The sequence below is a fragment of the Littorina saxatilis genome, linkage group LG4 (assembly GCF_037325665.1).
Source record: "Littorina saxatilis isolate snail1 linkage group LG4, US_GU_Lsax_2.0, whole genome shotgun sequence".
Classification (NCBI taxonomy): domain Eukaryota; kingdom Metazoa; phylum Mollusca; class Gastropoda; order Littorinimorpha; family Littorinidae; genus Littorina; species Littorina saxatilis.
Genome location: NC_090248.1, coordinates 46,766,338 through 46,793,771, shown reverse-complemented (window position 1 = coordinate 46,793,771; position 27,434 = coordinate 46,766,338). Strand labels below are relative to the sequence as shown.

Below are 27,434 nucleotides of genomic sequence, written 5' to 3'. Positions count from 1 at the left end.
GATAAAAAGAACTTACCAGAGAACTTTCGTCAAGGCAGCGGCTGCTCACCGCTAGGAATTCTGGGTGGTTAAGCACTTTGAAAACTTCCGGTTTACATTATGTTCCAAATAAGGATATCCTACTACGATTATGTTCCAAATAAGAATATCCTACTACGATGGAATACATCAATGAATTTTCAAACGGCTACACTTGCTCCGTCCTTTCTGATCGGAGGGGGGTGTTTTTTTGAAAGTGTTAGTGAATGGATTAAACATTTTAGCGGTCAAATCTCAATTTCTGTGAGAAAATGTAGACGAGGACCTTTAAAACCCGATTTTCATAATAATCTGATGGATGGTTTTGGTTTTGTTGGGCTACCACTTTTGAGGGATGAGGGAAGAGGAGAGAGCGAAAGGGAAGGACGGATAGAGAGAATGACGGAGGGAGGGAAATTGAGAGAGTGAGGAAGAGGGAGAGAGATAGCGAGAGAGGTAGGGAGGGATAGAAAGAGAGATGGAGGGAGGGAGGGAGGGAGTGAGGGAGAGAAGGATCGTCAGGTGAATCATATAGAGAAGAAAAATGTTTGAAATAAAACGTCATAAGGTGACGTCATTATGTCTCGCTTTATCGAATGACGTCATTTGTGTGTTCTAAACTGTCACGAGTACATTTTGCTGTGAGTGTTTGTCGTTGTTACACCCCCGTATATTCCCCCATATCCAGTTTTCATAACGCGTTCAGTGGCCTATGTTTGAGTAGAATAGGTAACATGCGCCTTGAGTCGCCTTGTCAAGTTGTGTGGTGAGATACGTGCGCGATATAAATCCTCGTAAATAACATTAAAAAAAAAAAATATAGAAGAGGACTTTAGATGTTTCTGTACGACCATGACATTTCGGACCCGTCTCTTTCACTCTCTCTCTCTCTCTCTCTCTCTCTCTCTCTCTCTCTCTCACACACACACACACGCACACACACAAAGACAAACACACACACACACACACACACACACACACACGTGTACACAAACACACAAACACACACACACACACACACACACACACACACACACACACACACACACACACACACACACGCGAATCCACATGAAAACCAACGAGATTTTAAAATAGAACATCACATTCACAGTAGCTTCGGGTGGCCAACTACCTCTGTGACGAGAAATTGCGAGAGTCATCTGCCAGTGATGGTCCTCGATTACATTCGTAGTCAATCAGACAATCTGGGTAGGCGTTCGAGACTGGACTGTCGACTTTACTCTAATTCTTCTTTGGTCATAATTATGTTTGCGTTTACGTAAGTTCTCTAAGAGATGACGTCATTGTTGAATATAGAACGTGTTTTGAACTTTGGCCGCTCTTTTTCTTGTATTCGTCTGTGCAACAAGTAGTGCACATAAACAAATGTATACAACTTGCTTGCTACAGAAAAAGAAAGTTTCTAAGGAGTAATGATGACACATGCTTTTGTGGCATTTTATGAGCGCCATGTGATTGTGTGTCGAGAAAGTGCATTTGCAATATTTCTGAGAGATTTTCACGTGGACAATGCAAAAGCCCTGTAAATTGACTGAAAGTTTTGGCAATGTGGACTGTTTTCTAAAATCATTGTTTTGTGTTTGTTTGATTTATTCTCTTCAGGGACTACTCGTGTGAACACTTGCATGGAATTCAAGCATTTCCTTCCGTTTGCGACTTCAGCATCAGAAAAATGGTATGTTCAAATTCAGTGTAATGTCTGTCCAAAATATTGAGAATTTTGCCTCTGATTTCAAACAAGTTGTATATGTTAAGAACATCAAAAAGTCACGGCATATTGTATACCAATGCAAAGGTTATTAAGTGCTCTATCTGAAAATCGTGTTCGATGTGTGAACTATCCCCCTTTTGCTCTACTAGACGAGAGTTATTGCACTTGGTCGCAAAATAAGGGATTACTGAAACGAACGTGATTTTTGACAAACTCAAATGGAGCACTCATAATAAAAGGTTGCAGCCTTTGACATCCTTCTCCGCAGGGAAGCATTTTTTTTTATCTCCTAATATGGACCACTTTTTGTTTATTGCTGATAACTAGCTTGTTTTCTTGCGAAGAAGTTTCATTTTGTGTTTGGTAGTCCTTCTCTCTTCTTAGGTTAACCGTTAGGCCTAATTAGAGTGAAATAGCTTTGATAGACATTCAGCAAAAATTAAATACAGAAAAAAATCACAAATGGTCCATATTAGGAGCCTGGGCGCCTAATATGGACCAGTGAAGCGGCCTTCACGAATCACTGTAAAAAGCCCCCTATACTTCAAAATAACATGATACAACTTAGTGTACAAGTCAGACTAATTCAAATATGCTTTAGATTTATCTGTTTCGGGTTGATGAGAGCATTATTTGAAGCACACCAGGAAACTAAAGAAGCTTATCAAAAACAGAGTGAAAATAAGTGAAATTATCAACTTGCACGAAAAGAAGACTTTTTGTTATATTTTTTTTTAAATCTCGAGGGCTAGTTATAGGTTATTTCCAGCAAGCTTCTTAATGAATTAATAAGAATAGCCTTCAGCTTTTATTTTCTTCGATTAGTTGAAGGTGGTCCATATTAGGGGACTCGCACATACTTTGAGATTATGCTATTATTTTTTGTTTGCAGTAGAAACTCGGGGTCAACACTGCTAAAATGTAACAAATGCGGTCTTAGCTGTCATATATAGCAATTTTTGTGTGATAAAAGCTTTGGCTGTAGACAGAAACGAGTCCGTTTTTGGCGGCAAATTTAGAGTGAACGCTGCCAAAAGTGAAAAAAAGAGAAAAAGCCTAACGGTTTTAAGATTTGTGTTTCTGCAACTGTTTTGACATGTGCAAGTTATCCAGAGAGGGTGGATACAGCGAATAAAACTTTTTTGAGCGCTCTAGCGCCGTTAGTTTGTCAGAACAGGAGGTGGTCCATATTAGGAGCCGGTCCATATTAGGAGCCCTTCCCCTATGTACTCGACCACTGGAACCAAACACATATTATCATCAATCAAAAGAATATTATTACGCGAAGCTTTCTTTACTTCAGTTGGTGTGACACTAAGTTTCGCACACAATGTTTGGAGACCCGATGTCTCATGCAGTCATTGTCAAACTGAGAACAGGGAAGACAAGATACAGTCATTATTTAATTGTGTAAGCAAATAAGATAGTCTCCTTTCATTACATACCAGAACAATCTCTGTGCTGTTAATATTACAGTTACCACAAGCAACTACTAATTCTCATATACTGTTCAAAAAAAGAAACGCATAGCTTGTAATATTTGGTTAATTTAGTTATATGGCTACAAGGATATCCACCAAACTGCAGAAAATGTTTATCTGGTCGTCGACCTTTCGTCCATTGCCACAAGTGAGCTCTGCACGTGACGCATGCGTTATCAGTGGCTACAATGTCAAAATTGCTCATTTGGCATGACCAGTCGTCATGCTTCAGTGTAATCTCGTGAAACTCGGGGAATATTGAGCTCTCACCATGTCTTCCAAAACCCATAAAAGCGGATTGTTCGCCACAAAGAAATCAGACGACAATTCAGCGACGAAAGATGGCCCGATTGAGCAGAGAAGACCGCCAAATTGCATTGGGTCGTTTACAAGCAGGCCAAAGTCAAAGTGCAATCGCCAGGCACTTCCACGTGTCCCAGAGCACCATCAGTAGACTGTGGGTCAGGTTTCAAGCCACTGGCTCCGTTGCTGACTTGCCACAAGCGGGAAGACCAAGGGCGACAACTGCTGCTCACGACCGCTTCATACGGCTCCGCCACCTCCGGAATCGTTTCCTGTCGGCCTCATCTTCTGTCCAGGCTCTCCCCGGGCCACACCGATTATCGGACCAGACCGTGCGGAACCGCCTGCATGAAGCTGGTTTGAGAGCTCGCAGACCTCACAGAGGAGCTGTCCTCACCCGCCGCCATCGCCAGAACCGAGTGCAGTGGGGCAACCAGCACCTTCGCTGGACCGTCCGGAATCACTGGAGACACGTGTGGTTCAGCGACGAGTCCTACTTCCTGCTCCAGCGACATGATGGTCGGAGGAGGGTCTACCGGAGAGTAAACGAACGTTACGCGCCCAACTGTGTGGATGAGGCACCCGTTCATGGTGGTGGAGGCGTCATGGTGTGGGGGGCGATCAATACCGCTGGAAGGAGCACCCTGGTGCACGTCCAAGGGCGCATAACTGCCCAGCGATACGTGGAGGAAATTCTGCGCCCACACGCCCTTCCTCTTCTGGCTGACCAGGATGCCATATTCCAGCAGGACAACGCTCGCCCGCACACAGCACGACTCACCACCCAGTTCCTCACCGACCACCATGTCCAGGTGCTTCCCTGGCCATCCATGTCGCCAGACATGAACCCGATAGAACACCTCTGGGATGAATTGGACAGACGTGTGCGCAGGCGAGAAGAAGCGCCGGCAAATCACCGCGATCTATTGCAGGCACTTCAGGAGGAGTGGGACACCATCCCACAGCAAGATATCCGGCATCTGATCCAGTCCATGCCCAGAAGGTGCCGGGCAGTTGTTGCTGCTCAAGGCAGTCACACCCCCTACTGACTTGACAGCCTCGGCACCCAATCGTATTGATTGACTGATTGATTTGAAGATGTAAATGAACTGTGTGTGCATTCAACTGTGTCCATACCAAATTTCAAACAAATAATCTAAATATTGGATTTTCTGTTAATTTTTTCGAAAAATAAAAAAAAATTAGCAAGTAGCAACTATGCGTTTCTTTTTTTGAACAGTATATATTTATTAGACAACCTGTACTTATCTTTGATTTGTGTGTGTAGATCAAACACACACACATCGAACCACCACCACCCCCTTCTACCCAAGTCCACCCCCTACCCCACTCACTTACACACACACACACACACACACACACACACACACACGCACACACACACACGCACACACGCACACATACACATATATACACTCTTCAAAAAAAAGTTAAGGATAACTTTTTTTACAAGCACGCCACACAAAACAGACAAGACCGAATTCTTTCATTTTTTAAAAATTATATAATTGAACAACCAAGGAGTAATGACAAAGCAAAGATCGAACGCGGCAGCGACAATTTAGCTAGAGTGTGTCTAACGTGACAACCCTCGAAAATGGAATTCACAACAATGTGAATCAGTGTCAATAACGCGTGTGCCCTCCGTTGTGTGCCAGGCATTCAACACATCGTTGGCGCATGGAGTGGATCAGGTTGCATATGAATGCTCTGGGAACTCCATTCCACTCCTGCTGGAGCGAGCCATTGCAGCAGTTGACCCAGATTGGCAGGAGGAGGGTGATGTTGCTGTACCCGACGACAAAGCTCGTCCCACACGTGCTCTATGGGGTTCAGGTCCGGGCTGTTGGCTGGCCACAGCATCCTGTTGACCCTGGCCTGCTGGATAAAGGTGTTTACAGCTGCAGAGCGATGGGGAGGTGCGTTGTCATCCTGAAGAATCCCACAAGGGCCGATCGCTTGGAGGGTTGGAACGACCAGGGGTTGCAGGATCTCATTCTGGTAGCGGACACTGGTCAAGTTGCCCACTGCATGGTACAGAGGTGTCCTTAGACGTGTGCTGATCCCTCCCCAGACCATCACAGAGCCTCCGCCAAAACGCTGTCGTTCCAGAACAGCGCCTTCTGCGAAGCGCTCTCCGCGACGCCTCCACACTCGGATGCGACCATAAGCAGGTTCCAAGCAAAAGCGGGACTCATCTGTAAACAACACCTGAGCCCACTGCTGACGTTGCCACCTCACATGTTGAGTGCACCAGGCTCGGCGAGCTGCTCGGTGATTAGCAGTCAGGGTTGTTCCTCGGACTGGACGCCTTGCACGCAAGCCAAAGTTGTGTAAGCGGTTTCGGATCGTCTGACCACTAACAACAGTGTTGGTGGTAGCTTGTAAGCGTTGCCTAATGTTGTTTGCCGTAGCCATTCTTTGTTGCATGGCCTGCCTCTGAATGAAGCGATCCTCTCTTTGTGTGGTGACTCTGGGCCGACCAGAACGTTGTCGCTCCTGCACTCTTCCAGTTGCTTGGAATCTCTGTTTTAGTCTGATGATGACAGAAGGAGCCACTGCAAGCCTCTGGGCCACTTGCCTGGCAGCAACACCGTCTTGTAGCCATCATATTGCTCTTCCTCTATCCAAATCGCTCAGTTTTCTTCGTGGGGGCATGTTGCTACTGTGCATAATTAAATTGTGTCAGCGTGTCAACCTTTAAACACAAGCTGGTGAACGATGTTCATAGCCAGGACCCTGTTGTAGCACGTGCATCACAACCTTTTGCCCTGGCATGCGTTCCGCAAATTTCATGGGGCTATAAAAAAAACACCCTTTTTTCCAAAATGCAGAAGCTTTTGAGAAGTCCCACAAATGGAAATAACTCTGCCTGCCAAACAAAATTCTAGGTCAAGACTCATTGTTCATTTGTTAATTCAAACACATTAATCTTTTAATTATTATGTCGATGTTTAATTTTTTGGTAATTTTTTTATAATTAGATCCGTTTTTTCAACCGATCCTTAACTTTTTTTTAAGAGTGTACATATATTTATATAAAAATGGTAACTTAATTAAATAAAGGAATCTCATGATTTTCATCCAGAACTGTTCATTCTGTTTCAGTATGGGCAGATTCACTGTGTTATCCGGGATTTGGTTCTATCTCTGTTTGGGAATGACAAGTTTCAGGAAGTTCTGTAAGCAATTAAAGAGATATCTGACTTATACATATTTAATTTTAAATGAGTAAAACTATCTTCGTACGTATCTTTACAAGTTTCAGGAAGTCCCGTAAGAAAGGAGATGTCTGACTTATACATCTGTAAATGCTAATGAGTAAAACTAAGTTTAGATCTTTACAAGCGCAGCAAAACAGAATTACGATGTTCCAACCCTTTAATAAGTCCTGCCACAAGCACATGATAACTACAAGTAGATAATATACCTGTGGTCCTGCCTCATATATTCGTCGGCCTATAGCAGTCGGCAGAATCATGTAGTGAAATTACAAGTCGTAGAACTTGCTGTGTAGAAATAAGTGTTTAAACCCGTTTTACGGTAATAGATTCACAATTGATCGATTGAGGTTTAGGTATTTCACTAATTTGCTCGTGCATCAAAATGTTTTAGCGAGGCGTGCCCTCTGAACGAAGACGAACACTTCATGGTTTTCAAACAGTATCCAGACAGCCTCACATTTGCTCTCATTGACGCTGTATCGGAGAGAACCAGTAAGTTTACCTTCAAGGTAGTTTTGATTTCTGGCAAGATCTGTAGAGGATAATGATGATGCTATGGATTTTCATGTTGGTTTTGGTGACAGGGCAGCACTCTCCGCTTTCTGTCATAACATAATTATCTTGGCGTCAACCAGGCCCGAGAACTGCTGCACCTGTGGTGTTGATTATGTAGGCTAAGTAGAACGACCTGAGCACCCTCGAAGACATGAAGTGAACGACACTCGACTGTGTGTTTGTCTCAGCAATCCCATCGGAACCATTACACTTGCGCTATGTGGAGGAGAAGGCCAGAGCCCGAAAACTTTACATGCCTCGGATGTGATTCACACCCACGACTTCCCGGCCCGAAGCTCGATTCGCTGACGAGTGTGCCACGAGGGCCGGGGGTGTGAGGGATTACTAGCGCCAAAACCTGGGGTTACCATTTTTACGAGAACATTTCAATTATCAGGTATTCTGTGTAATTCACAGCAATAATGTTAACTGACAGTATTGATGACTAATTTTCCGTTTTCTCCACGGCTTACTAGCGGAAAAACCATATTTAAACATGAACACCTGATAATTAGACATGGACACCTGAACACCAAGCATGATCACTTGATAAGTAAACATGATCACTTGATAATCACTGTTTTCACGTGAAAATGAATACTGTTCAGTTCTGGCTCACTTCCAGACCGATTACTTCAGCCAAAACTGAAAGTTAAACGTTATCTGGGAAAGAAAATTAGTAATTGTAATTTTATCGTGCACGTTTTCATTATGTGGTTTTGGCGCTAGTCGGGCGATGCGGGAGCACAATTATTTTACGCGCATTAACTAGTTTGGAACATTAGTTTTATTTTTCAAGTACGTGTCGAATCAGCGAGGTAAATGAAACGTTACATCGTTTAAGGTGTTAGTGAGTTGAAGCCCATTGTAGTGAAATTACAAGTCGTAGAACTTGCTGTAGCAGAAACATTTGCAGCTATGTAAGTGTATGGGTGTGGGTGTGTGTGTGTGTGTGTGTGTTAGGATTTCAAACTAAGTTCAATATTGGTACCATATGTTTAAGGAGATGCAAGGAAAAGCATTCCATGACAGTTCAGACTAGATTTAAAACGAAGGTAGAATACAATGTAAAACTTTCTTTTCAGAGTTACATCGAGACGATGTGCTGAAAGCTTTCGGAAAGTTTTTCTTAACTTACTGTATGAAACACGGCTACGACAAGATGCTGAGGACTATGGGTGCTGATTTAGTGGCCTTTATTCAGAACCTAGACTCCCTGCATTCCCTTCTGTCCCTTTCGTACAAAGGCATCGTTGCACCGTCTTTCAGGTAAGAATATGGTGTGTGTGTGTGTGTGTGTGTGTGTGTGTGTGTGTGTGTGTGTGTGTAGTGTGTGTGTAATGTGTGCGCGCGTGTGTTTGTGCGTGCATGCGTGCGTGTATATATATATACAGGGTGACCCAAAAAAAAGAGTACCCAAACAAAACGTCATAAATTGACCAAAAATAAAGCAATCTTCATAAAAATTTATTTACACACACAAGTAGCCTCTGCATGATTTGCACAGAAAATTTTAGCGTTCTAGCTTGTCTTTCAGGAAAGTTATGCTCATTCTACAGAACATGCTCCAAATGGCCTCCGCGCCGCTGCAGGCAAACTTGAACTCGCCGCGCAAAGTTATCAATCACCCGCACACACTCCTGTTGCGAGATTCCGCGAATGGTTGTTGTGATGGCTCTCTTGAGTTCTGTGATTGTCTGTGGGTTGTTCCTGTAGACGTTGTCTTTCAGGAACCCCCAAAGATAGAAATCTGGGGGATAGAAATCCGGGGGAGGCCATTTGGAGCATGTTCTGTAGAATGAGCATAACTTTCCTGAAAGACAAGCTAGAACGCTAAAATTGTCTGTGCATATCATGCAGAGGCTACTTGTGTGTGTAAATAAATGTTATGAAGATTGCTTTATTTTTGTTCAATTTATGACGTTTTGTTTGGGTACTCTTTTTTTTGGGTCACCCTGTATATATATATATATATATATATATATATTTATATATATATATGTGTGTGTGGGTGTGTGTGTGTGTGTGTGTGTGTGTGTGTGTGTGTGTGTGTGCGTATGCTTTCATGCATGCGTGCTTGCATGCATGCGTGCTTGCTGGAGGGACTCTTTTTATATTTAGTCAAGTTTTGACTAAATATTTTAACATCGAGGGGGAATCGAAACGAGGGTCGTGGTGTATGTGCGTGTGTGTGTCTGTGTGTGTGTCTGTGTGTGTGTGTGTGTAGAGCGATTCAGACTAAACTACTGGACCGATCTTTATGAAATTTGACATGAGAGTTCCTGGGTATGAAATCCCCGAACGTTTTTTTCATTTTTTTGATAAATGTCTTTGATGACGTCATATCCGGCTTTTCGTGAAAGTTGAGGCGGCACTGTCACGCCCTCATTTTTCAACCAAATTGGTTGAAATTTTGGTCAAGTACTCTTCGACGAAGCCCGGGGTTCGGTATTGCATTTCAGCTTGGTGGCTTAAAAATTAATTAATGACTTTGGTCATTAAAAATCTGAAAATTGTAAAAAAAATTAAAAATTTATAAAACGATCCAAATTTACGTTTATCTTATTCTCCATCATTTGCTGATTCCAAAAACATATCAATATGTTATATTTGGATTAAAAACAAGCTCTGAAAATTAAATATATAAAAATTATTATCAAATTTTTTTTTTCGAAATCAATTTAAAAACACTTTCATCGTATTCCTTGTCGGTTCCTGATTCCAAAAATATATAGATATGATATGTTTGGATTAAAAACACGCTCAGAAAGTTAAAACGAAGAGAGGTACAGAAAAGCGTGCTATCCTTCTTTGCGCAACGAATACCCCGCTCTTCTTGTCAATTCCACGGGCACTGCCTTTGCCACGGGCGGTGGAGTGACGATGCTACGAGTATACGGTCTTGCTGCGTTCAGTTTCATTCTGTGAGTTCGACAGCTACTTGACTAAATATTGTATTTTCGCCTTACGCGACTTGTTCATTTTGTCTTGATGTGCGTCGCTTCATTTGTGTGTTACAGCTGTTTCGAAGACGCTGACGGCATGCTGGAATTACATTACTACAGCAGCAGACCTGGTTTCTATCCAGTATGCATTGGTACGGGATAAGTCTACCTAACCATATGCGTTTATCCATCATTCGCTTCAAGCAGAATTCTACAGTGTCAGCTAGTATAATAAGCTACGCGGTTGCACAAGTAGGTGCATGCTAGCTTATCTATCATTTGATCTTTAAGTTGAAATCTATGTAGTAATGTATGTGCTCGTTAATGTGTATGTACCAGTATAAATATGCCCCTTTTAGTGTCTTGTTAAAGAGAAAAGCTTAATCAGGTAGGGGGGAGGGGGGGATTTTGAATTGGCTCATCAACTGTCACTTTGTGCAGGGCTGATGGAGGCCGTTGGAAAGGAACTATTTAACCAGCATGCTACTGTGACTGTTTTGAGCTATGGAGAAGAAGAGATTGGCAACGGCAGAATAATGTATCACACTGTTATGAAGGTAATATGTATTTGTTGTTGGAATCTTCTGTTCGTTCATAACGCAGTTCGTGGCTAGCACTGGCAGGCTTCCGTAGGCCTTTAGGCACAATAAGGCTGATGGGGTCTATGTCGACCAAAAGAGTGGGATTCCCTGTAGGTGGAGTTCCTGGAGGGGGATTCCCTGTATACAGGGAATACCACAGGATTTAGTTCCTGTAGCGTGTCGCTGATATCGCTGAAAGTCACGTGATGCTTGGCGACATCGGTAGAATTTGATGTTTTTCAATCTTTTTTGATATTTCTTAGAAATTCGAGTATGGTTTTCAAGTTTTATTGAAAAACTCCACCCTGTAGGATTCCCTGTATACAGGAACTCCACATACAGGGAATCCCACTCTTTTGGGCGACATAGACCCCATCAGCCACAATAAGTCGGACCGACATTATCTGTTCACTGCACAATGCTATTCTGCTTTGTATGCCTCACTCAAACTGAGATGGTTAGCTCCTCTAGTTCTGTGCAGGTGAAAGTGACAGATCTACACGTACCTTTTTCAAGGAAACGCTCAAGCTGGGCGCTTTCGGCCACGGAACAGAAGGGCAGTCAAAGACCTACTCTCTGTCCAAGAAATCCTGGCACTGAATCTGCCATCCGGTAGGTTCTGCTCTTTGCGGGTCTGAGTATGGAGAGGTGGACATTGACATAAAAAAATAACTGGCGAAAGGAGAGTGTGAAAGTTGACTTCACATATGTGTGTGTGTACTCTGTGTGTAGTCTGTGTGTAGTGTGTGTGTGTGTGTGTGTGTGTGTGTGTGTGTGTGTGTGTGTGTGTGTGTGTGTGTGTGTGTGTGTGTGTGTGTGCCGACTAAGGCCCATCTCATGAAGGCTTATTACATTCGCATATAAGACAGGCCTGATCTTTTTGTCTGCAGAGCCGAAGACATGAGTAAAGCTTGCCCTTACCACATTCTGTTCGATCAAAACATGTGTATCAAAGAGTGCGGTGACAACATCCGGACACTCGCTCGATGTGAAGTTACACCTTGTACATCCTTTCATGACGTTGCTACTATTGTGCAGCCAGTTATGCACCAAACGCTGGCGAACATTATGAAGTTCATCAACAGCGTTTACGTCATTGCAATTCACCCCAACAAGGACTCCAGGGAACCGTTTGTGATAAAAGGTAGGGAGTAGATTGTTGGTGGGGTACGTAGCACTTTAGGGGTGTGTTATGATTCAGCTCTATTTTTGCGCATTAAAATGTTTAGAACCCGTCCTATGTTATTTGCACATAAGAAATCATCGAGGAAGGAAGTTGATGCTTAAACACGCTCTTGAGATCTGTTGGCTTACGTATCTTAACACAGATCCACCGATTACGTAAACAACAACGATTAATAACAGAAATAGTGTATTTTTTTTCTCGATGGAATCCAAGACAAAATGATATCAAGAAATGAAGGATCGAAAGAACTGGCGTGAAATAAAGCAGTCACATATATATTTAAGTTCCCATTCCATACGAAAATCCGGATTTTGAAAATGGCTTCCTGATCAGTTTCTTGATTTATCATTTAGATAACAATCTTCACTCAGACGAGGAGCGCGGACACTTTTAACGATTTGCAGTTACTGTGATGCTCTAATCGCCTTGATGATAAATGTTTTTTTAACGCCCTCACGGTAAATTCATAAGGGGCATGTTCCGGGGTGTTACCCCAACGTTAGATGATTTAGAAGAAGAAAAAAAAATAGAAAAAAGGGTCATCGCAAAGGAGGTGTGGCTGTCGTGCTCGAGCTGTTGGCCGCCAAGGCACCACAGCTGGAGGTTGGTGTCACGTAAAGTCATGGAGTAGGTTTAGAGAACCGGCTAGGTCATTGTGTGTCAGCGCTATAGTTGGTAAGGTTGTTGCTCAAAGGGCAAGGCTTGTTCGGGGGTAGGGGTATAGGGGAGTTAAGAACACTTTTCATCTGTCTTTCACCGTTCCTCATTAGGACCACCCCATCCAGGCAGAGCCTCGTTAGTGGTACCCAAATTACTGTCTGGGGTGGACGTCCGCAGTCAGAGCTGCCATTGTGAGTCTCTTGTCTCATACGTCATGCAGTGACGTGAGGTGTCAAGGGACTCGGGGTAAGTGCCTTGCCGCCTGGTAGTTTGTCTGGAGGCAGGTTGTTTGTAACGAAGCCTTAGATCTCACAGCCTCGGCCTTTTAAGGTTCTATGCTTGTCTGGAGGCACATTTTGTGTCTGAAAAAAACATGGAGCTGTGACAGACATCTGCTCATAAGCTATCTGAGCCTGGAGGCGATTTGGTTATTTGACTTCCCTAGAGTCTTCTGCCTCAGCCATCCAGGGTGCCATGTTCTAGGAATTGTGTGTCTGGAGGCACACTTGGTTTGCCTCAGCCAGGCGAAGGTCAATTGTCTTTGCTTTTTATGGGGCGAGCATGCTATGAAGCTTCCTGGCGACAACTGGTGACATATGACTTGCTCAGGGTGGCAGCCAAGATCATCATCGGTTGAAAGCATTCTCCGTTCTGTATTGGGCAACGTCATCCATCTCCTGCTTGGGGGGGGGGGGGGGGGGGGCGCAGCCCTCAAACACTTGTGTGAGGTGGTCAACTACGACACACTGGCAGGTCACATAGTCCCATGGCTACTGCAATATTTGTAGACTGGAATATCTTTGATGCGGCTGCTGACTGTGCGTAAGCGACGCAGCAGTCTCATGCGTCCGAGGGAATGTGTCAGTGGTGACGTTTCTGAACCCAGCATTTCTACTCGAACTTGTTTGAAAGTGCTTTTTTTGTGTCTCCTCTTTTCATTCTGGCAAACAGCTGCGAGGCTTCTGTGCGGGAGAGCTGGATGTCAGTCACAGGCAAGTTTGACATAGCTGCTTCTTTTACCGCCTTGTCGGCCAGTTCGTGTCCCCTGAACCCTGTGTGGGAAGGTATCCCCATGAGGGACAAAGCAGTTCTTTTTGTCATTATTTGGTGTGCTAGAAAGAGGATTTTTAGTTTGCATCGCTCCTTTGTTCTTAGTTTCTCCCGCAAGAGCTTGCAGGGAGAATTTTGAATCACTGAGGATGATGACCCCCAGATCATTGACCAGGGAGCAAGCTATGTAAATGGCAAAGAGCTCCTTAGTTCTGCAAAACACACAGTACACTTATGGTAATGGTAGACATAGCTTGTGACGCAGGCTGATAATCTTCATTCATCTGCTCCAGGACAGATGATATGGCTGCCATACAGCGGGACCCTGATGTTCATCGGCTCTCCACGAATCCACACTCTTGAAGACCTCAAGGAAATGAAACTGTTCATGGGGGATATCCCCCTCTATTTCGGCACACGAGAACTGCTGCTTCTCAACCAGCAGCGCTTTGCGGAGATTGAAATAGCGTGAGCGTAACCTTTATCATACTCATTTTGCATGTATAATCTTATTATAATGATTGTATAGTTTTTGCTTTGTCTATTGGCAGAGTGATCGAAAAATTAACACATCTTTATCTTGCTCTTTTTATTTGACCAGATTTGTGTTTAATTTTCGATTTCAACACAACTTTAAAAATAAAATGAAAATGGACACATTTTTTTGACCACCCTGTAGCTTCAGTAGGCTTCAAAAATGCATATATATTGATTTCTGTGTATACTGAAAGAAATAAGTAGAAATGTAAAAGTTACTTCACTAAAAGATAGGGGAAGGGCCCCTAATTTGAACCCATTTTTGTATTATGCTGATAACTAGCTTGTTTTCTTGCAAAGAAATTCATTTTGTGTTGGGTAGTTTTTCTCTCTTCACATAACAGTTAGACCTAATTAGAGCGAATTAGTTTTGATAGACAATCAGCAACAATTAAATACAGTAATATTCACAGCTGGTCCATTTTTGGAGTCTGGGCGCCTAAAATGGACCCATGAAGAGGCCTTTAAATACGAATCACTGTCAAAAGCCCCAAATACTTCAAAATAACATGATACAACCTACTGTGCAAGTCAGACTGATTAAAATTTGCTTAAGATTTATCTGTTTTGGTTCGACCAGAACATTATTTGAAGCACAACAGTATAAACTAAAGAAACGTATCAAAAACAGAGGTAGAGAGAAAACAAATGATCAACTTTGACATAAAGAAGACTGGTATATTTTTTAAAGCTCAAGGGTTATCCCAGCGAAGCTGGAGGTATCCCACGAACCCTACTGTAATCGACTTGAGAAATGTTCATGCCGATAATACATGATAAAGAAGGTTTCGTCGTACAGTTGGGGATGGAAGTTCACCAAACATTGGGAACATACTTACTAAAATACGATGGGTAAAATACCTCCCCCCCCCCCCCCCCCCTCCCCTCCCCTCCCGTTTTTTGAGCAAACGCACCATAGTTTGTGTGTGTGTGTTTACAAGGGTGTGTGTAACCGTCTGTCACTGTGCGTATGAGTGTGTGTTTTGTGTGTATGAGATTTATGTGAGGCAATGTGTGTGTATGTATGTGTGTGTGTGCGTGTGTGGGTGGGTGTGAGTATGTACGCGCGCGCGTGTGTTTGTGTGTGTGTGTGACTTGGGGTGTGTGTGTGTGTGTGTGTGTGTGTGTGTGTGTGTGTGTGTGTGTGTGTGTGTGTGTGTGAAAGAGAAACAAGTCGCGTAAGGCGAAAATACAATATTTAGTCAAGTAGCTGTCGAACTCACAGAATGAAACTGAACGCAATGCCATTTTTCAGCAAGACCGTATACTCGTAGCATCGTCAGTCCACCGCTCATGGCAAAGGCAGTGAAATTGACAAGAAGAGCGGGGTAGTAGTTGCGCTAAGAAGGATAGCACGCTTTTCTGTACCTCTCTTTGTTTTAACTTTCTGAGCGTGTTTTTAATCCAAACATATCATATCTATATGTTTTTGGAATTAGGAACCGACAAGGAATAAGATGAAAGTGTTTTTAAATTGATTTCGACAATTTAATTTTGATAATAATTTTTATATATTTAATTTTCAGAGCTTGTTTTTAATCCAAATATAACATATTTATATGTTTTTGGAATCAGCAAATGATGGAGAATAAGATAAACGTAAATTTGGATCGTTTTATAAATTTTTATTTTTTTTTACAATTTTCAGATTTTTAATGACCAAAGTCATTGATTAATTTTTAAGCCACCAAGCTGAAATGCAATACCGAAGTCCGGGCTTCGTCGAAGATTACTTGACCAAAATTTCAACCAATTTGGTTGAAAAATGAGGGCGTGACAGTGCCGCCTCAACTTTCACGAAAAGCCGGATATGACGTCATCAAAGACATTTATCAAAAAAATGAAAGAAACGTTCGGGTATTTCATACCCAGGAACTCTCATGTCAAATTTCATAAAGATCGGTCCAGTAGTTTAGTCTGAATCGCTCTACACACACAGACACACAGACACACGCACATACACCACGACCCTCGTTTCGATTCCCCCTCGATGTTAAAATATTTAGTCAAAACTTGACTAAATATAAAAAGAGAGAGAGAGGCAATTTGTCCTTCGCTGGGGGTATGCAGTGCCTTGGCATTGCACTTCTACTTAATTTATAGGTTATTTTTAGGAAGCTTCTTAATGAAGTCAAGTAAGCAACTAGTATGTCAAACAAGCAACGAGAAAACAGTGCAATAGAGAGAAAAAATCATAACCCACAGCAAAACAATTCAAAGAGACTTTCGGCAAGTCAAAGTACCTTTAAAATCCTCTGTGTGTTAGGTCTCCTGGGTTTCAAAGAACGGCGGCAGTCTAGCCTACAACAATATTGTTTTAAAGCCATGCACATTTCACTGTTTCAACACACCAGACGCACGCTGGACGAGACCACGATAGAGCTGAAGAAGATGTCCAAAGCTCTGGAGGAGGAGAAGAAGAAAACGGAGACTTTGCTGCATGAGATGTTGCCCTCGAAGATCGCTCGACAGCTGACCAGCGGTAAAATGGTGAAAGGAGGTGAGTTGGGTCAAGCAAAAGCTTTTGGGTTAAAGATGCAGAGCCGCCTAGAGCACTGTTTGTTGCAGATATAGATATAAACTGTCACAATATTTACACAACTATCCCACAGATAACTACACATACCTCCCATGATCATGTTCTGGGGCTATGTCTTCTAAACTAACAGACTTCCGTGCGATGCCTGATTGAGTACTTTCGCCTCGCTTACTAAGACTTTTTCCGCCTAAGACTGTCCTCCTGCCTGGGCAATGATAAAAATCAATTAGTAAAAAAAAAAGCAGTTTTCGAATTCTTACGAGAAAACTAAACAACGAAGTGACTGTGGTAAGATGAACAAAGTTAAAAAAAAAACCCAAAGGAATACTGTACTCACCGATACAAGAAGTCCGATTTCATATTATCCCTAGGCACATCCACAGTCCGATTTCATATTATCCCTGGGCACATCCACACCTGACGGTTTGAATGCGAAAATGTGATCTACATGTATTCCCCAAACATACTGTGGATTTACGGTACGTGTGTGTGTGTGTTCATGTGTTTGGTTGTGTGTGTATGTGTGTGTGTGTGTGTGTGTGTGTGTGTGTGTGTGTGTGTGTGTGTGTGTTTGTTCCCCCCCCCTCTTTTTCCCCCTCCCCCCCCCCCCCCTCCTATTTATGAATGTGTATCACTTTTAGTCTAGTGTGCCAGTGCCCATGACATCATCCAACCACTTCTCTCCTCTTTCATTCATTTCCGTTCCTGGAGTTCCTTCCCTTTTTTGCGTGTTTCCCCTCCATTTTCTTTCAACCCTTGTTCGTTCCGTGTTGCGTCTGCTTTTTACATTTAGTCAAGTTTTGACAAAATGTTTTAACATAGAGGGGGAATCGAGACGAGGGTCGTGGTGTATGTGTGTGTGTGTGTGTGTGTGTGTGTGTGTGTGTGTGTGTGTGTGTGTGTGCCTGTCTGTCTGTCTGTCTGTCTTTATGTGTGTAGAGCGATTCAGACTAAACTACTGGGCCGATCTTTATGAAATTTTACATGAGAGTTCCTGGGAATGATATCCCCGGACGTTTTTTTCCTTTTTTTCGATAAATGTCTTTGATGACGTCATATCCGGCTTTTTGTAAAAGTTGAGGCGGCACTGTCACACCCAAATTTTTCAATCAAATTGATTGACATTTTGGCCAAGCAATCTTCGACGAAGGCCGGACTTCGGTATTGCATTTTAGCTTGGTGGCTTAAAAATTAATTAATGACTTTGGTCATTAAAAATCTGAAAATTGTAAAAAAAAAAAATTGATAAAACGATCCAAATTTATGTTCATCTTATTCTTCATCATTTCCTGATTCCAAAAACATATACATGTAAATATGTTATATTTGGATTAAAAACAAGCTCTGAAAATTAAAAATATAAAAATTATGATCAAAATTAAATTTTCGAAATCAATTTAAAAACACTTTCATCTTATTTCTTGTCGGTTCCTGATTCCAAAAACATATAGATATGATATGTTTGGATTAAAAACACGCACAGAAAGTTAAAACGAAGAGAGGTACAGAAAAGCGTGCTATCCTTCTCAGCGCAACTACTACCCCGCTCTTCTTGTCAATTTCACTGCCTTTGCCACGAGCGGTGGACTGACGATGCTACGAGTATACGGTCTTGCTGAAAAATTGCAGTGCGTTCAGTTTCATTTTGTGAGTTCGACAGCTTGACTAAATGTTGTATTTTCGCCTTACGCGACTTGTTGTTGTCTTTTGTGTTCTTGTTTTTCCTGATGAAGCTTCCATAAGCGAAAATTCGTACCGGCTTGTCTCGTTCTTGTATTGGTGAGTACAGTATTTCTTTGTTTTTTAACTTTCTTGCGAGAAAGTTAATGAAAAAGTTGTTAACATAAGGAATGGTACATTACCTCCCTTGATATCATTCTCTAACAAAAACTAGCAGTTGAAAATTTCAGGTTTTTGGAGAGGGAAACTGTGGACAGAAAAGAAACCCAGCTGAAAAACATTTTCTGTACACTTCAGAGCGCTACAAAAGCTGCACAGTGCTGTTCAGTGACGTCGTGGGCTTCACTGACATTGCGTCCAATTGCTCTGCCGAAGAAATCATCAACATGCTAAACGACATGTACTACCGCTTTGACTCTTACATCGAATGTCATGGCGTCTACAAGGTATTTTCCATTTCCCTTGAGCAACCAACTCTGCCCTTTTATGCTCCCACACCCCAGCTAGTCACTTCAAATAGCAACAAAGAGCCACACACTTCTTGACTCCCCTGGGTAATCAGGAGATTGTTATGAATGACCAGGGTTAGGCCGTCCGAAGACAAAAAACTTACCGTTCAGGTTATCTAATCTGGGATAAAGCTAGAGCTTAAAAACTGTGCACATTTCTAGGGTTTGATGATCTCCCGACTTCACACAAGTTTGGTTGACCCTAGGGTCACACCAGAGTCCATGTTCGGTTCATAAAAGGGATGGAGTCTTCTCGTGGGGGTTGGGGTTCCACTGTAATAGGACATGATGAAGTGATGTCGTATAAAGAATTTGTTTTTCTTAGTGTTTGAAGTGTGCACATTTGAGTGACGGTAAGAGATAACCAACTGGCAACGTATCTCGTCTTAATTTTCGCGGAATTTTAGCTGTGGATAAAATTGGGGCTGGGCATCAAACATCACAGTTGAACGGAGTCTGACGTGATTATCATCAAGATTTTTGTTGTTGTATGGCAAGCAAGGTGTCTCTGTAAGCTCTGTTGCAAAATCGGCTTTCCAAATGAATCCCTTTGGAGGTTTACCTTAGGTAATGCACCATCCGGGGATGATGATGATGATTGATGATGATGATTGATGATGATTGATTGATTGATTGATTGAATGATGATGGATGAATGATGATGATGATTGATGGATTATGATGATGATTGATGGATTATGATTGATGATTGATGATGATGATGATGATGATGATGACGACGACGACGACGATGGTGTTAAAATCGGCTTTCCAAATGAATCGCTTTGGCGGGTTTACCTGAGGTAATGCACCATCCGATGATGATGATGATGATGATGATGATGATGATGATGATGATAAAATCGGCTTTTCAATTGAATCACTTTGGCGGGTTTTCCTGAGGTAATGCACCATCCGATGATGATGATGGTGTTGATAATGATGGTGATGATGATGACGACAGGTGGAGACGATAGGAGACGCCTACATGGCGGCGACGGGTTTACCTGAAATTCAAGTAGACCACGCTGCGAGAATGGCGGACTTTGCCATGGACTTGATCGAGGAGTCAAACTACGTCATATCACCAGCAACTGGGAAACCTATCGTGGTCAGTTTTACCATGCGTTATTTATGTTGTGAACGTTGCATAATGTCTTGAACGGGGATGACAGCAGGAAGTGCTACCAGGGAAGGGATAATTGGGAAATGCCGCGAAGCCTACGTGGTTACGGCTCCCAATGGTCTATTGAATATGGAGTGACACTGAGCGGGGACGAAAACGGTCACATACATATTATCGACAAAATGGCGAATGCCGACGCCGAAACGACGACGACCCGACGATCACGCGACGATCACGACAACAAAGTAAAACAAGTCGCGTAAGGCGAAATAACAACATTTAGTCAAGCTGTCGAACTCACAGAATGAAACTGAACACACTGCTTTTTTCACCAAGACCACATACTCGTCGTTTCGTCAGTCCACCGCTCGTGGCAAAGGCAGTGAAATCGACAAACCATGCAGAATAGTGCGGTAGTGGTCGCGCTGAGCAGGATAAAACGCTTTTCTGTATGTCTATTCTTTTTAGCTTACTGAGTTTTTTTTAATCCAAACATATCATATCTATATGTTTTTGGAATCAGGGACCGTCAAGGAATAAGATGAAATTGTTTTTAAATCGATTTCGGAAAATTAATTTTAATAATAATTTTCATATTTTTAATTTTCAGAGCTTGTTTGTAATCCAAATATAAAATATGTATATCTTTTTGGAATCATAAAATGACGAAGAATAAGATGAAATTATTTTTGGATCGTTTAATAAAAAAACAATTTTAATTACAAGTTTCCGATTTTTAATGACCAAACTCATTTATTAGTTTTTAAGCCACCAAGCTGAAATGCAATACCAAAGTCCGGCCTTTGTCGAAGATTGCTTGGCCAAAATTTGAATGAAAAATGAGGGTGTGACAGTGCCGCCTCAACTTTTACAAATAGCCGGATATGACGTCATCAAAGGTATTTATCGAAAAAATGGAAAAAAAACATCCGGGGATATCATTCCCAGGAACTCTCATGTCAAATTTCATAAAGAACGGTCCAGTAGTTTAGTCTGAATCGCTCTACACACACACACGCACAGACAGGCAGACAGGCAGACACACACACACACACACACACACACACACACACACACACACACACACCACGACCCTCGTCTCGATTTCCCCTCTATGTTAAAACATTTAGTCAAAACTTGACTAAATGTAAAAAGAAGTAGTAGAATTACAAGCGGATGACCTTGTAATGTGTTGCTGATGATGCACTCTGAGTTTTAATATATATCGAATGTCCAAGTAGTGTGTCAATGATGACCCAAACAGCTGGTGTTGAAGACTGTGTTGTGTGTGACAGATACGGGTGGGCATGCACTCTGGCGAGGTGGTAGCGGGTGTGATCGGCACGAAGAAGCCACGCTACGACATCTACGGGGACACGGTCAACACGGCCTCCCGCATGGAGAGTAACAGTCTACCTGGCTGCATCAATGTCAGCCAGGTTACTTTCAGGTGTGGTCTTATGTGGATAATGCACGTGCAGATGCATGTGCGAGTGCTGAGTACATATAGGTTACACACCTCTGAGTCCTGGATAGCTGTCATATTTTCCCGAGGGTCGATTTTTAGGTATTCCCAAGCCTCTGGCGAGGTACACGTAATACCTGAAAATGTACCCGAAGGAAAATATGCCAGCTATCCAGGACGAGGTGTGTAATCTTTTTAGCCTTTCCTCTAATTTTTGTATTAATTTTTTTTTTAACTTTTTCAACTCAAACCGGCTTGTACATGTACATGATTTCAGCTTGCCAAAAGCTTCCGCGAACAGAAATCATGTCACTGAATTCATGCGCAAAGCTAGTGCCCGTTTGTCTGTATGACGAACGGCGTCATTCAACTTGTGGTGGTTTTTTTTTTACATTCCATCATCTATACTGTTTATGAAAAGATAGCATTTGTTTTTACATTTTGAAAGTCATTTTAAAATATCTTTGTCCATGTATGACTTTGGCTTTCAATATGAACTCGACTCGATATACCATTTTCTTTCTCTCTCTAGAATTGTGCACAATTTCGACAGTGCAACAAATTCATTCGGGCAGTGCTGGTTTAGTTAAAGGTGGTTTGCCGTGTCCGTCAGTCGGTGAATGACATGTTGGTTATTCGAGCTGATGCGTTTCGGTTTTCATATTTGAATAACTTGCATATTCAGTGGTCATGTTTAAAGGTGAGCCTAATTTCGATAGTTCGCCTGTCGTAGACGTCAAGCCTAGAAGTTTTCTTTCTGAAGAGCGCGGCACATCGCTGTCGACTTTGACTCCAAATATTGGATACATCAAACGCGTTAAGCATGACTTCACCTGCGGTTGCATAAACACCTTCTTCTCGTCCCTTGATATTCTCCGTGTCTCCTACTTCTTTTCGTCTTTTCCTTCTTTTTGTGTCTTCAACTTTAAAAGTGGATATTTCCATTTTGATGACAATAGCTGAACACTGATTCACACAGGTATAGCAGACGACAGTTCCAACAGCCCTGTGAATCATTTTGGACTCCCCTGAATGATCAGGGGTGCGTTGCCTTAGCAGAACGCCACAGAAGGTTTGCAAACGTTTTCTAGGCAACGCATAGTTTTGTTGTGGCGCTCGCGAACGTTAGCAAGCGCTCGGTACGAGTACCATTGTCTGGGGTCACTGAAGCGTAACAATGGCGACCGCTCGCCGAGAATGGTCTAGGCAACGGGGGTTTGTGCGGAGCGTTCTGTAACGTACCTGACACACCACACACACACACACACACGCAAACATACGCATACATAGACACACATATAAACACAAACTCGCAGACACGCGCACGCACACACACACGCACACACACACACGCACGTACACATACAGACACATGCTGTACACACATACATACACACACACATACATACATACATACATATACGAACACACACACAAAATCAAACACACATACACACACACAGGACGTGTGTACATGAGTGCGTGTGCGTGACTGCAAGTGTGTGTATGCGTGTGTTTGCGTGTGTGTGTGTGTATAGCACCTATGTGTTTGTGTGTGTGTGTGTGTGAATGTATGTGTGTGTGTGTTTTATGTGTGTGTGTGTGTAATTATAAGGTTGTGCGTGTGTGTGTGTGTGTGTGTGCGCGTGTGTGTGTGTGTGTGTGTGTGCGTCTAGGTGTGTGTGTTTGTGCCTGGGTGTATGTAAGTGCATGTTTGTGCGTGTGTGTGTATGTGTGTGTGTGTGTGAGTGTTAAGGGTGGTGTGTGTGTGTGTATGTGTGAATGTATGTGGGTGTGGTTGTGTGTATGTGGGGTTGTGTATATGTATGTGTGTGTTTGTGTCTGTTTTTTGGTGAATGTATGTGCATGTTCGTATTAGGATGTAGGTGTGTTTGCGTGTGTGTGTGTGTGTTCGTGTGTGTATGCTTGTTTGAGTGTGTGTATGCGTGTGTGTTCGCGCGCGTGTGTGTGTGTGTGTGTTGCTTTTTTCACGAGATCGAACTTATGATTGGAAAGGCTGACGACCACAAACATTCAGAGCGAGAAGAATGCGTGCAGACAGTGACACTTGCGGGTTATTGTGATGAGGCATATAGAGGGAAAGAACTCTCTCTCTCTCTCTCTCTCTCTCTCTCTCTCTCTCTCTCTCTCTCTCTCTCTCACATTCTATATGTCCGTCTGTCTCTCTGTCTCCCCCATCTCTCTTTCTCTTTCCCTCTCTCTATGTTTCTCTCTCACCCCCCACCCCCCCCCCCCCACCCCCCACCTTCATATTTCCGTGCAATGAAGTGTGTGGGTGTATTTGCTTGTTTGCGTGTGTGTATTGTAAGTGTGTATATGTGTGTGTGTGTGTGTGTGTGTGTGTGTGTGTGTGAGTGTGCGTAAGCTTGTTTGAGTATGTGTGTGTGTGTGTTGGTAAAAAGTAACATACGCCACTGCATGGCACTTTAAGCTTGTCTTGTATTTGCTGCAAGGTCGCGTTATCTGCGAGAAGAATGCGTGCAGATAGCGACACTTGCGGGTTATGAGGCATAAAGAGGGAAAGAGCTCTCTCTCTCTCTCTCTCTCTCTCTCTCTCTCTCTCTCTCTCTCAAAAAGTCAGAGCGAGAAGAATGCGTGCAGATAGCGACACTTGCGGGTTATTATGAGGCATAAAGAGGGAAAGATCTCTCTCTCTCTCTCTCTCTCTCTCTCTCTCTCTCTCTCTCTCTCTCTCTCTCTCTCTCACACACACATTCTGTATGTCTCTCTCTGTCCGTCTGTCTCCCCCTCTCTCTCTCTCTTTCTCTTTACCTCTCTCACTGTCTTTCTCTTTCTGTCACACTCTCTCTCTCTCTCTCTCTCTCTCTCTCCCCCCTCTCCGTGCAATGAAGTGTGTGGGTGTATTTGCGTGTGCGTATGTGAGTGGCTCTGTGTGTGTGTGTGTGTGTGTGTGTGTTTACGCGGGCGTGTGTGCGGAAGGGCGAGAGCGAGAGGGGGCGAGAACGAGAGAAAGGGGGGGGGGGGAGAGGGGGGCGAGAGAGAGAGAGAGGAGAGAAAGGGAGGGAGAGACAAACAGACGGACAGACAGAAAGAGAGAGAGAGCGCGCACACGGGCTATTTTTACTCCTATACCTTCACCTTTAATCAACCTTTATTGACTGACATGAAGACCACAACACTTTTTCACGGAATCGACAAGATATCCAACTGTCAAATCTGACCACCCCCAAAAAAAGGAAAGGCCCTGCTTCTCCACGTGGGGTACGAAACTCAAACACACACACACACACACACACACACACACACACACACACACACACACACACACACACACACACATATATATCCTGAGGGCCAATGCATAGCTTCACCTCTAATATGTACTCATGGACTGAGCCGTAAGCGATTAAACTCGTCTACTTTGGTCAGTGCGGGTAGGGAGGGCTGTTCCAAGTACAAAGCGAATGTTCGCATGATCGCCCCCAATATGCATGCATTGTCTCGGCCGTCAGCGAAGAGACGGGTCCATTTAGTTGAAAGTAGGTAGAGAGGGTAGAATTGAAAACAGTTCGCCGCGAACATAGCGTTGCCAACAACATGAAAACTTTTTCTCTCTTCGCGAACAGGGCGTCCGCTCTAGGCAACGCACCCCTGGAGAGTCCTATTTGGAATGAGCAGTGTTAGACCGTCCTGATCATTTGATCCCCCAAAAAAACAATATGCCCCTTTTTCTCATGCGCTAGAACATACTTCCGTTTTAACTGTCCTTTGTGTGTGTGTGTGTGTGTGTGTGTGTGTGTGTGTGTGTGTGTGTGTGTGTGTTCGACTGGCTGGGTTTGTCTGCGTCTGTTTCAGCCTTTTGTATCCTTTGGGATACACATTTAAGGCTCGCGGAGAAATCATCATCAAAGGGAAAGGAGGCATGGAGGCCTTCTTTCTCACTGGCTACTTTCACCACCTGCTGACACTACCAGGCAATGAGCTCCGTGATCTCGAAGACCTCGTACACCCAGACCCTACCACTTCTGTATATGACCGTGACAGTTCTCATTGCCACTCTGTCACCCCCGTCAGAAAAATCAGCTTCGTGGACAGCCAGGGTCCTGTGCAATCAAAGCGCGTTTCCATTGTGAATGGTCTTCGAAGTCTCGGGAGCAAAATCTTTCGCAGGGCGTCTAAAAGGAACTCGGTGGATTTTGTGCCGCATCCAGCGAAAAAGTCTGGCAGTGTAACTCAGTCCAGTCCAGAGCATTGCGGGGGGGATCGAAAAAGATCGGGCATGCCTCCTATATCGAGTGCTGTAAGCTCTACGAAACACAAACCCATTCCTGATGACAGCGGACAGAATTCCAAAGCTGCCAGCGTCCACAAGGAGACTCGGCACAGCGATGAGGTAACGCATCCCTACAGACATTCTTCAAGTGAGGTCTCGCATCCTCACAAAAACGCTCCACGCAAGCGCACGTGCTTTGTCTGTATTGTCATGTGACAAGTGCGTTTGTAACGAGAAGCTTTGCCTGGCGCAAGCCGCACGAAACCCAAGTCCGTTCCTGAAGACAGCGGGGAGAAGTCCAAAGCTGCCGGCGTGAACAAGGATGGTGTGCCTCAATACGGCGACGGGGTCTCGCATCCGTACAACTTAGAAAACTTCAAGCAAGCGCACATGCTTTATCGGTATTGCCATGTGACGAGTACGTTTGTAACGAGAAGATCATAAAGAAATCAATAAAACAAACAAGCTCGTGCACGCCTCGACCAAGAACATGAACATACAAGTGTCCTTTGAGGAAAGCTCATCTCTAAAACTGTCGATGCAACGTGTATGGTCATCTTCCGCTCGTGGAAGGCCACACAGACTAATTCAAGAAGCTTGCCAGTGCTGGCCACGAACTGCGTTATGAATGAACAGAAGATATTAAACGGGTACAAGAAGTCCTTCTTAGAGGATACCCGAGGGTCTGCTGATAACACGAATGAGCGAAGAAAAAAGAGTGTGCACTCTACGCCATGTAGTAGTTATCGTGTTCATGTGCTCAACTTTGAACAAAAATTATATTTGAAACACCAGGGAAATTGTTGATTTTATTCTTGTTTTTCTTTCTTTCTTTCTTTCTTTATTTGGTGTTTAACGTCGTTTTCAACCATTCAAGGTTATATCGCGACGGTTGTTTTTCTTGCTCTTCTTCGTTATAAGGACTTTAAAGTTGAATTTAGGAAAGATAGTACCTAGACCGTTAACTCCAGGAATAGACAACTTCCAATTCCGTAGGGGGGGGGGGGGGGGGGCGACTATCCTCAACCCGGCGGGTCCCCAGGTGGCGGATAGGGGAACGGCCCCCAGATATGGGGGCCAGCTGCGAATATTAGAATAAGCAGTCCCGGACCAACTAGCGGTGTCTCTACCAGGACGGGGTGGGTTGGCAGATGGCACTGACTACCCTATAAATGCCCTACGTGTCCGATGACGGTTACACCATGCGAGTAAGAGCCGCATTAAAAGCTCTAGCCCCGGGGTGGGACCCCCGGTAAGAAATTCCCCATGTGTTCCCAGGGTTAGGTTTTTGAGCCAGGAACTAAGGGCGGGGTAACCCTGAAAGAAACCTAAGGGCTGAAGTCGGAGGATCTGGGCCAACAGGCGCACCTTAACCAACCACAGATCCACGCAAATCGCAAACAACGAACGACAAGAAGAAAGACCGTTAACTTTTTTAAATGTCCGTGCCTGTCTGCGAGGGCTAATGTACACAAAAATGACACCATAGTTTAAAAACAAGTTGCGTGAAGCGATATAAAATCATTCAGTCAATCAACACTAAAAATAAAAGCCAACACCGAGA

The 27,434-nt window shown here is 43.4% G+C and overlaps 1 protein-coding gene across 1 annotated transcript; it reads left to right on the top strand.

Annotated features, from left to right (window-relative positions):
- The first annotated feature begins 1,346 nt into the window (after window positions 1-1,346).
- On the top strand, window positions 1,347-26,664 carry LOC138963585 (guanylate cyclase soluble subunit beta-2-like). Its single transcript, XM_070335437.1, has 14 exons — window positions 1,347-1,717; window positions 6,667-6,740; window positions 7,174-7,274; window positions 8,423-8,606; window positions 10,358-10,434; window positions 10,724-10,839; window positions 11,345-11,475; window positions 11,754-12,007; window positions 14,053-14,227; window positions 16,651-16,796; window positions 18,813-18,961; window positions 19,989-20,135; window positions 21,446-21,600; window positions 25,453-26,664. The coding sequence occupies exons 1-14, from the start codon at window positions 1,715-1,717 to the stop codon at window positions 26,084-26,086; spliced, it is 2,346 nt and encodes a 781-aa protein (XP_070191538.1). The 5' UTR covers window positions 1,347-1,714; the 3' UTR covers window positions 26,087-26,664.
- Window positions 26,665-27,434: the final 770 nt, after the last annotated feature.

Excerpts from the sequence above, each read along its gene's own strand:
- LOC138963585 (XM_070335437.1), top strand. Across the intron at positions 6,741-7,173 it reads GACAAGTTTCAGGAAGTTCT|CGAGGCGTGCCCTCTGAACG; the intron begins GTAAGCAATTAA and ends AAAATGTTTTAG. Across the intron at positions 10,840-11,344 it reads TGTATCACACTGTTATGAAG|GTGAAAGTGACAGATCTACA; the intron begins GTAATATGTATT and ends AGTTCTGTGCAG.